The sequence below is a fragment of the Octodon degus genome, unplaced genomic scaffold (genome assembly GCF_000260255.1).
Source record: "Octodon degus isolate 3935 unplaced genomic scaffold, OctDeg1.0 scaffold00134, whole genome shotgun sequence".
NCBI lineage: Eukaryota > Metazoa > Chordata > Mammalia > Rodentia > Octodontidae > Octodon > Octodon degus.
In genome coordinates this window covers 2827826-2837411 of record NW_004524710.1, presented here as the reverse complement: position 1 = coordinate 2837411, position 9586 = coordinate 2827826, and the positions used below count along the sequence as shown (strand labels likewise).

At 44.3% G+C, this 9586-nt stretch overlaps 1 protein-coding gene across 1 annotated transcript; it reads left to right on the top strand.

Moving 5' to 3' along the window:
- Window positions 1-2: 2 nt before the first annotated feature.
- LOC101565291 (putative RNA-binding protein 15B) lies at window positions 3-1861 on the top strand (the record flags this gene model as incomplete). The annotated part of the gene is made up of 1 exon (XM_023701378.1): window positions 3-1861. A coding segment is annotated over one exon (1578 nt), but the record flags the coding sequence as incomplete, so codon positions are not given.
- Between the last annotated feature and the right edge of the window lie 7725 nt (window positions 1862-9586).

The following is a 9586-nucleotide window of genomic DNA, read 5'->3' as shown; positions in this document are numbered from 1 at the left end:
CGTCGGAGGGGCCGCTGCGCCGCGCCTTCGGGAAGTGCGGCGGCGGCCTCGAGGAGGCGGACGGCAGGGGGCCCGCCCGAGGGCGGGGTGCGGCCTGGGCCTTCCTGCGCTTCCGGAGCCCGGACGCGGCACGCAGAACCGAGGCGGCCATGGCAGGCCGCGTGACGGGCAGGGGGCCCATGAAGATAGGCCACGGCAGGGCCGGCCCCACCACTCGCCTCTGGGTGGGGGGCCTGGGACCTGACACCTTGCCCGCAGCCCTGGCCCGGGAGTTCGACCGTTTTGGAATCATTCGCACCATTGACCACGTCAAAGGAAATAACTTCGCCTACATCCATTATGAGAACCTGGACTCAGCTCAGGTTGCCTGTGCTGAAATGAGGGGCTTTCCTTTGGGGGGTCCGCACCGCAGGCTCCGAGTGGATTTTGCCAAAGCAGGGGAGTCGCGGTATCCCCAGCAGTACCGACCCGCACCCCTCCCCGTGGATTATGAGCCGCTCAAAGATGGGTTTTCCAGGCACCCAGCCCTGGGTTTGAACCTGCGGGTGCGAGACAAGATCCACCCGTACCTGCATCTAGGCCGAGATCCGACCTTTCTGGAAGGGCACTGGACCCGCCCCAGTAAAATTGTGGATCCCAGAAACAGCCTGGAGGGTCTTAGCCGCTCAATGCACAGCCTCAGTGGTGATCACTGGAGCGGGGAAGAGGACCGAGGCCTGGCCAAGATGTGGGAAGACAGGCGGGAGGACCTCCATGGGAGAACGCCCCACTGTGCATATAAGAAGTGGAGCTGGACCAAGGGGGTTGGACCACAGTATGACTGCCAGGCGAACCACACTGGTACCGGGACCACTTTGGAGTTGGGCACCAACTCCCTCAGCAGCAGCACACGTGGGGCTGAGGAGTGGGGCCACCACCTCCTCCAAGAAGCTGCAGACTCTTCCTGTGGGAAGAAGACAAGTGAGAGAGAGTGCAGTTATGGGACTACTGAGGCAGAGCCCAAGCCTCTGGAAGAATCAAAACATGAGACCAAAAAGCTGAAGACTCTTTCGCAGACCCTGCAGCTAGGTTGGAATGGGCTTCTAGTGTTGAAAACCAGCTGCTTTCCAGTGTCTATGTATATCCTAGAGGGAGACCAGGGAGTTATCAGTGGTCTCCTGACAGACCAGACATCCGGGAGCCGGCTGACCCAGCTGAAGATTACACAGCGCCTTTCACTGGAGCAGCCCAAGTTTGAGGAGGTCACACGACGCATCAGGCGGGGCAGGGCCAAGGGCTACGCCGTGCTCCTGGCTACACAGTCAGTCCCCAGCGGGCCTGGCACGGAGGGGATGCCCATCATGGAACCAGGCCTACAGAGGCGGCTTCTCAGGAACCTGGTCTCTTACTTAAAGGGGAAGCAGGCTGCAGGGGTGATCAGCCTGCCAGTGGGTAGGCCCAAGGGCAGAGACTGCAAGGGCATGCTCTATGCCTTCCCACCCTGCCCCTTCTCACAGCAGTACCTGCAGTCCGCCCTGAGGACGCTGGGCAAGCTGGAAGAGGAGCACATGCTGATAGTGATAGTGACAGGTTGGGCCTAGCCCAGAGCTGCCCTTTCCAGCGCCAAGTCTGTGTCACAAAAAGTTACTTTAAAATTGGATTCATTTTGGCCTGTTAGTCTGGCTGTTAATCTGTATGTATGGCAATTTTTTAAGGAATTATAAGATAAATACATGAATCTGAGGCTAGCCAAAAAAGGGAGAGTGGAAGGGAAGAATAGGAAAGAAGGGAGGTATGTTATGTATCTGTACCAGTTCCCTACTATGAATGTAGTTATTTTGTACTGCAAACATGTACTAAGAAAAATTAAAGTCTGCTTTCTTCGCTACGTGTTCCCTTGGTTGAATTCTCTGCTGAATTATTAATTTGGTTCATTTGGTGGGGTTCAAAGTTCTGTCCATAACTAAAACTAAGTGCTTGGATTTGGGGGGATTTTTTAAACAGTTTTTCTTTGTTTTCTTTTAGGACTCCCAGCACGTTGACTTCTGTATGAGATACTGTCTATTGTATTTTGTGTGATTTTTTTATGTTTTTTTTTTGCTAATAGAAAGTTGTCAGTAAACCCTTTGTCAGATGATTTCTGATAAAAAGAATTGCAGGGCTTTATTTAGAAAAGACAAAGGGAAAAAACTTTAGTGACCCAAGAAAAAATAGATGTACATTGCTGAGAAGACAGTGGACCACATGTTCTATTTGCTACATTATTTCTGGATGATATCATTGGCACATTTTATTTATTTATTGGTATTTTTTATTTTGGTGATGTTAGGGGCTAAGCCCATGGCCTTGGCACTGTACCACATCTCATCTCTTTCTATTTTGTATTTAATTTTGAGCCAGAGTTTCACTAAGTTGCTTAGGCTGACCTCAAACTCTCCATCCTGTTGCCTCAGCCTCCTGAGTCACTGCGATTAGAGGTGTGCGCCACTATGCCAAGCTTTCTTGGCACACTTTAAACATCATGCCATCATTTCTTGGGGGCTTCTCTAGCTGTTCAGTTGTAGTGATGTGAGAATTTAATTGGAGAGGGAGAGAAAAAGTCTTGCTTTTCTGATTGAAAACTATTTCTCCACTTTCTGATGTCACTGAAACAAACCCTCTGGTTGATTAAGCCACCCTGGTTAGAGTGGTGTTACATTCCGAGGGACACACCCTCCCCCCGCCTATACAACCACATCAGGAGTTAGAAGCATAACTTGGCTGAGCAGGGGCTTTTCCATCTGAATGCTCCACGGACACCAGGTGCCAGGCTCTGGGAACTGTCTTCACACTGCCCCACAACTGCTCAGCTATGCCCAACCTGCATGCTCAGCACATAGTTCTGAGACCAGCTTGGGTCTCAGAGCCACCCATTTGTCCTGGCACATGCTCCAGAATGGCAGATGTCTACAAGTCAGTGCCTAAGGAATGACACTCTTCAATAGCTAGAAATCTGGGGTATTATCAGCTTTTGAAGGTTTTTTCCTAGGTGCTACAGATAGTGATTTTGTTCTTCAGTCATTCTAGTAGGGTTCTGGATCATGTTTCTGATGAAATATACTTTGGGCTTCATTTAACTATTTTGAAATCAAAGCTCAGATGTTTGAAAGAAATGAAAGTGACTAAAGTGTGACTGATGATAGTGTTGGCACTATGAATTAAGAACATTTTGGTGAAAGATCAATAGAAAACCCAATTCATACTGATTTAAACAATAAAGAGGATGGGTCCTGTCACCTAAAAAGTTGTGAGGTGGTTCAGGCTTTGGATGAGGCTTCATGACATCAAGGATCTTTTGTCTTTTCCTCTTTCTTTTCTGGTATCCAGTGTAGGGGCTACATCCTACGGCCGACTTCCTTTCTGGTCCCAAGGTAGATGCACCAGGCCTGGATTTGTATGATTCTTTGTTTATGTCAGCAGGAGGGAGAACAATCTTCCCTTTGGTTGTCAAATATATTTTTGGACTTCATTCCAAGGATACTGATGATTGTACCCAGGAGTCCTGGAGCCCCTGCTGGGCATGAACCAGTTTATCCTTGGTGTAGAGGGAGAGTTAATCTCGTCAAAACTGTTTTGCTGAGAGTTGAGCAGGAATGTTATACAAAGGAAACTTGGAATGTTGCTTTAGTGAAAGAAGAGTATATATAAGAAGACAAAAATAACCAACATCCCTGATTGAGTGTATTGACAGGAAAACTGCAAGCTATTTTTTTTTTTTTTTTTTTTTTTGCAGAACCAGGGATTGAATTCAGGCCCTTGTGCTTGCCAGGGAAGCACTTATTCCACTGAGCCATCTCCCCAGCCCACTGCAAGCTATGTGGAAAGGTAGGTTGAGGAGTGATTGTGAAGCACTTTGTTAAGATGTCTAAACTAGGTGTCCTTTGAATGATTCCAATCACTACTTAGCACCCACATCCGTGAAAACTCTTGTAGATCTAATATCTAATAAAACTCTGAGTGTGCGTGTGCGTGTGTGTGTGTGTGTGTGTGTGGTTATGAAGGTCAGAAATTGAGATAGTAGATCAATGTCTAAGATTTCATTTTTATTTATTTTTCCTAGTATTTTAGTTCCTGTACTTTGTTTGGAATATTTCACAATTAAAAAGTGAAAATAATGCACAGGATTGCTAAAGATTTTTTTTTTAAGAGGGAAGTACTGAGATACACACACAGTTCCCTTGAAAACTTATTTTGAGATAGGGTTTTTGCTAAATTAAGTCAGTCTGATGTTAAATTTTGATCCTCTTGCCTCAGTCTTCTGAGTAGCTGGGATTACAGGCAGTGCCATCATGCTTGGTGTGGCTTGGTAGACTCTCCCAAAGCATCTCCTACATAGATGTGCAGGAGATTACGTTTCCTAGGTACACTTCCTAACTTGGAGTTAGGTGGGTGATACGATTTGACTGTGAGCCAAAATGAGACGTGTCTCTCCCAGGCTGAGGCACCAGATGGTCCTATTCAAACTTTGAACAATGCCTTCCTCTTTAGGATGGCGGTGGAGGCCAGATGTTGAGATGGTGGTGCTATAAGAACACAACAGCCTGGATCAGTGCTTCATGGTGTGGATGTCAGCTGCCCTGGGAGTCATCAGATGCTCTGCTTATCAATTTCGGGGTGTAAAGCACCCCAAAACTTACTGGTTTAAAGCATCGGTTTATAATACTCTCTTGTTGGGTTAGTCACCTTGCCGATGGTGGCACACACACACAACTTAAAGGAGGAAAGCATGTTTTAGTCCAGGGTATTGGAGGTTCAGTTGATGTTTGGCTGACTCCATTGCTGTGGACCTGAAGTGAGGCAGAAATAGGAGGGCAGAGGGAAGCTGCTCACCTTGTGGAAGCCAGACAGCAGAAGCGAAGGCAAAAGCTGGAGAGGAAGAGGCTGGGGACAGTGTGTGCTTTAAAGTCATCCCCACTACTGCCACCAACCAGGCTTGCCTCCTGGTAGCTCATCCAGCTGTGAACATATCAGTGGGTTAATCCATTGATGAGGTTAGCACCCTCACAGTCCACCCCAAGTCTCTTAATCCAATCAACTTGACCTTGATGATCAATCACTGAAATTAATCACCATACATATGCGTCCTTGTGGATGACTGGGCTGTGCTGGGCAGCTCTTCCTTGGGGCAATTGTGGCTTCTGTCAGTTGCTGGCTGGAACTACCATGTCTTCATCACTCTTCTGAGCAGGGCTGAGAGAGTCTTCCAAAGGGCTCTCTTGGCTGCCTGCAGTTTATGCTGGCTATTGACTGGGTATTCTGGATCTGTCAACCAGAGCACCTTTGTGGCTTCTCACTGCATGGGTCTCAGATCCCCAGAAGCATCGGAAAAGCAAATATTTCAAGGTACTTGGGAAGAATTTAGAAGGTTTTTTATGACCCACTGTATGTCATGAAACATCACTGCTACTGTATTGGATTGGCCAAGGCAAGAAATTGAGGCCAGTATAAGTTCTATAGGAGGGAAATTAACTCCTGTTCCTGATGCAGCAAGAAGCCTATGAAACAGGGAGGAAATATAGCAATAATGGTGGTGTTTTATTATTTAGTACGCCTGACTTAGAGTGAAATATGTATGAATGAGAAAGAGATGTGTTAAGCCACTGAGATTTTTGAGGTGGTCTGGTACCTCATTATAAGCCTAGCCTAATATGACTCAGGATGGGAATTATAGTAAACACAAAAATGATTGGGAAAAATGAATGACCACAGTTAACCTTTCAAGTATTTTTTCCCTGTCTTTTCTTGTACATATTTTTATACATATGCATTAATGTTATATGAATTAATTTATAGTACTTTTACCATTTAGCATATATAATATAAACATATTATTTCATTGTGATGAAGTACTCAATTGCTCCTAGACATTTGGGTTGTTGTTGTTTTTTTTTTTTTTTTTGGTACCTGGAATTGAACTCACAATCTTGCACTTGCCAGGCAGGCACTGTGCTACTAAGCTACATCCTTGTTCCCAAAATTTTGTGTTTTTTCCCCTTCTATTTAATATTATAAATAGTACCATAAGACACATTATGATATAAAACATTTTTTTAGTTTTGTGTCTGAGTCTGTTCAGGTTGATATCATAAAACATCATAAACAGAGTGGCTTATTAATGACAAGCACTTACTTACTTTGCACATCCAGAGATTGGAAGGCTAAGAATCAGCATGCCACCATGGCTGATTCCAGTGAGGGTTCTCTTCTAGGCTGCAGAGAGCTGGCTTCTTGTATCCTCATGTGGCAGAGAGAGAGTGAGGAAGCTTTTTTTCTCAAAAAGGCTCTATTTCCACTCATTGATCCCCCAAGGGCCCTACTCCCTCATACCATCACTCTGGGCATTAGGATTTCAGCCTATCAATTTGGGAATGACATAGACTTTGCAATTCATAACAAATAGATTATATCCATTTATCCTTGAATCACTGGGGTCTCAATAGATTTTATTCCACAACATATCTTATAAAGCCTGGCACAGGAGTGTATGCTTATAGTCCCAGCTGAGGCAGGGACTCAAGTTCAAGGCTAGTCTGGGCAACTTTTTTTTTTTTTGAGGCAGGGTTTCACTATGCAGTTCTGTCTGGCCTTAAACTCATCCTCCTGCCTCAGTCTCTTGAATGCTGGGAATAGAGATATGCACCACCGCACCCAGTTTAGGCAACATTTTGAGAACTTGTTTCAAAATAAAATTTATACCAGGCATAGTGGCAAACACCTGTAAGCCCAACTCTCAGAAAACAGGCAAAAGGATCACCAGGAGTTTAAGGCCTGTCTGGGCTACACAGTGAGTTCAAGACCAGCCTGAACTACATAGAGAAATCCTGATTTAAGAAACAAAATAATCAAAATAAAATTGAAAGAAGTGAGGATATAGCTCAGCTGTATAGCACTTTTGTAGCATGTACAAGGCCCTGGGTTCAGACCCAGTACCAGGGGGAAAAAATTCATGTGAGCATCCCTAATTCTGCTTTAATTTTCCATCTCTTTGTGGACAGCGCCTGAATTCGTATTTTAAGTCCTTATCTCTCCCCTGACTCTAGTCCTGATATCACCACTTGGGATCACTCATAGGCATAGCAAAATGCATGTCTCAAATGATCTTGACTCATCTCATTTTTTTCAAATCAGCTGCTTTCCTAGGCACCTCTAACCTTACTACCGAGCACACTTCTCTAGACTATTTTGGTCTGCAAACCCACCATGGGAAAGTTGAGCATGTATCAGGACTCTTATTGCAGGAAAGCAGGAGCTAGGGGAAAACAGTGTGATGATAACGCTGGAGATGACATGCAAGAGGATCAGCAGGAGAAGAGTTCAGTAGGTAGAGAAGAGGCTGCATGGCAGGGTGAGGTCGTTCATAACTTTACCTCACTATCAGAAAGCTATTTCGTGTTTTCCACATCAAAACTACTTTTGCAACCCTTAGGAAAACTGACTGCAGTTTTTGAAAACAGCCCTCTACAAAAAGTCCTGTGGTGTGTAACTGCGAGCCCATGTCTGATGTCTCTGTCCCTGTTGCTTGGCCTCCCAGCTAGTTAGTTTCATTTCCAAATTTTAGTTTCCTTTCCTAAAAGACAACTTGCCCTTATGTATGAATTTTAAGGCAGTAAAGAGTAATTATATTTGTCCATGCCCTGTTGAGGTAGAGCAGTGAAAATATTCTTCAGGGAATATGCCCCCTTCTCTGGGGGCACTCCTAGTCCAGTGACCACGCCCCTCTTCTAGAAGCAGATGCCTCACCCCATCTGGCCCTGCCTGCCTGTCCTGGTGCCCACCCAACCTTGTATCTGAGCTTGAGATAAAAGTAAAGAATCTTGGGGCTGAGGAGATAACTCAGTGGTCTGAGTGCCTGTTTGGAAAACTCAAGGACCCACATTCAATCCCAGGTACTGCATGCTGTGCTCGCCCCAGAACTCTGGTTGCAGGGTGCTATCCCCAAGACCCAGCATGGTAGCACATTCCTGTAATCCCAGCACTGGAGAGGCTAATACAGGAGGATCACTAGGAGTGCGAACTGTGTAGCCAGACCCTATACTAAATACATAAAAGATTTAAAATTATTTTTTAAAACCAGTAAAGAATCTTATGGGTGGATTTGAGTAGAAGTCAGGTTGGAAGTGGGTTTTGGAGGTTGCTTCATACAGAGTCAGAGGGAGAAGGTGGGGCTCGGGGCTGGTTGCTTGTTTGCATCTTTCATCTGGCTTGTGCACAGCCTGTGTGTGTTCTCCCTGTAAGTTTTATGCTGAATCATTAGAGTGGAACAAATATGGAAGAAAGACCTTCACAAAACTTGTCTAAGGTTCTGTGACTCAAGTGTCTCAAGACTTAATGTACTCTTATCCTGGGCATGATGGTGTGTGCCTGTAATCCAAGCACTTGGGAGGCTGAAAACAGGAGGATCACCACAAGTCTGATCTGTGTAGTGAGACCCTGTAGACCCTGTACTAAATACATAAATTTAAAAAAAAAAAGACTTAATGTACTCTTTCTTAGCTTTTTGTGTAAGTAGAAGGAATTTTTTTTTGTTTTCAATATTTGAGATTTTATTGGCTGTGTTGAGGATCAGTACACATGATTCACTTTGTACACAGTTCTTAACACACATACCAAAAAAAGCCATGTATTGTTTTTCAGTTATTCCAGTGACTTTCCAGCTTCAAATTTAGAGGCAAATTTTCTGTAAGAGGATTAAGTACCAATATCTTCAAATGCTGACAAAGTGTTACTTAAGTCCCACCAATTCACAATTTTGTATCACATACACTACATATTCAAATTTTGATCTTTCATACCACTTTAACAAACTGAGGCAAACTGGACTACCACTACCAAAGATGTTACAGAGTGCACACGATGCTGACAGGGCAACAATTAGGATGTAGTTTTCTTTAGGAAGCAATTCTACTAAAAACATGGGAATAGAAGTCATTTAAAGGATCTAAGACATATTAAATGCAGGACTGTAATTCTAAATTGCCATTTCGTATGCTTTGTATTGCAGGGTATAAAACTAACTCCCACCTATGGAATGTTAAGCTGACATCCAAGACAGTCAAAGCCTGCCATAATTCAATATCCCACTATTTCTGGTTGTACCAAAAAATAAATGAGAGAATGATTTCACCTCTAAAAAAATCATTTACACTTAAAAAAAATGCGATGAGGTGGGGTTCCTTCCCTTTAAAAAATGTTTCTAGGTCTCCTAAAACCTTGCATTTACAAAATGGTTGATAAAAATATTCCTCTGGATTGTAGAAGGAGGGAGACAGGGAGCTCTGATAAGACACGGTGTGTGAGTAATCAGACTTGGCTTCTTTTTCTTCTGCTTCATCAGAAGCTGCACTCTCATTCTTAGCTTCTCCATTTTTTGCAGGTAAATCTTCCTTCGTTTCTTGATTAGCCATTTCAGCCTGTTTTCCCTTGGCCTCCCTTTTCTGTTTTGCTTGCACTTTTTTGTCTGAAGATTTATCCTTTCCTTGTGCTATTTTTAGCTTCATTTCCACTTTAGCTGAGGAATTTGTATCTGATTAATAATTTTAACAAGCTAGGTATGGTAATACACACCTAC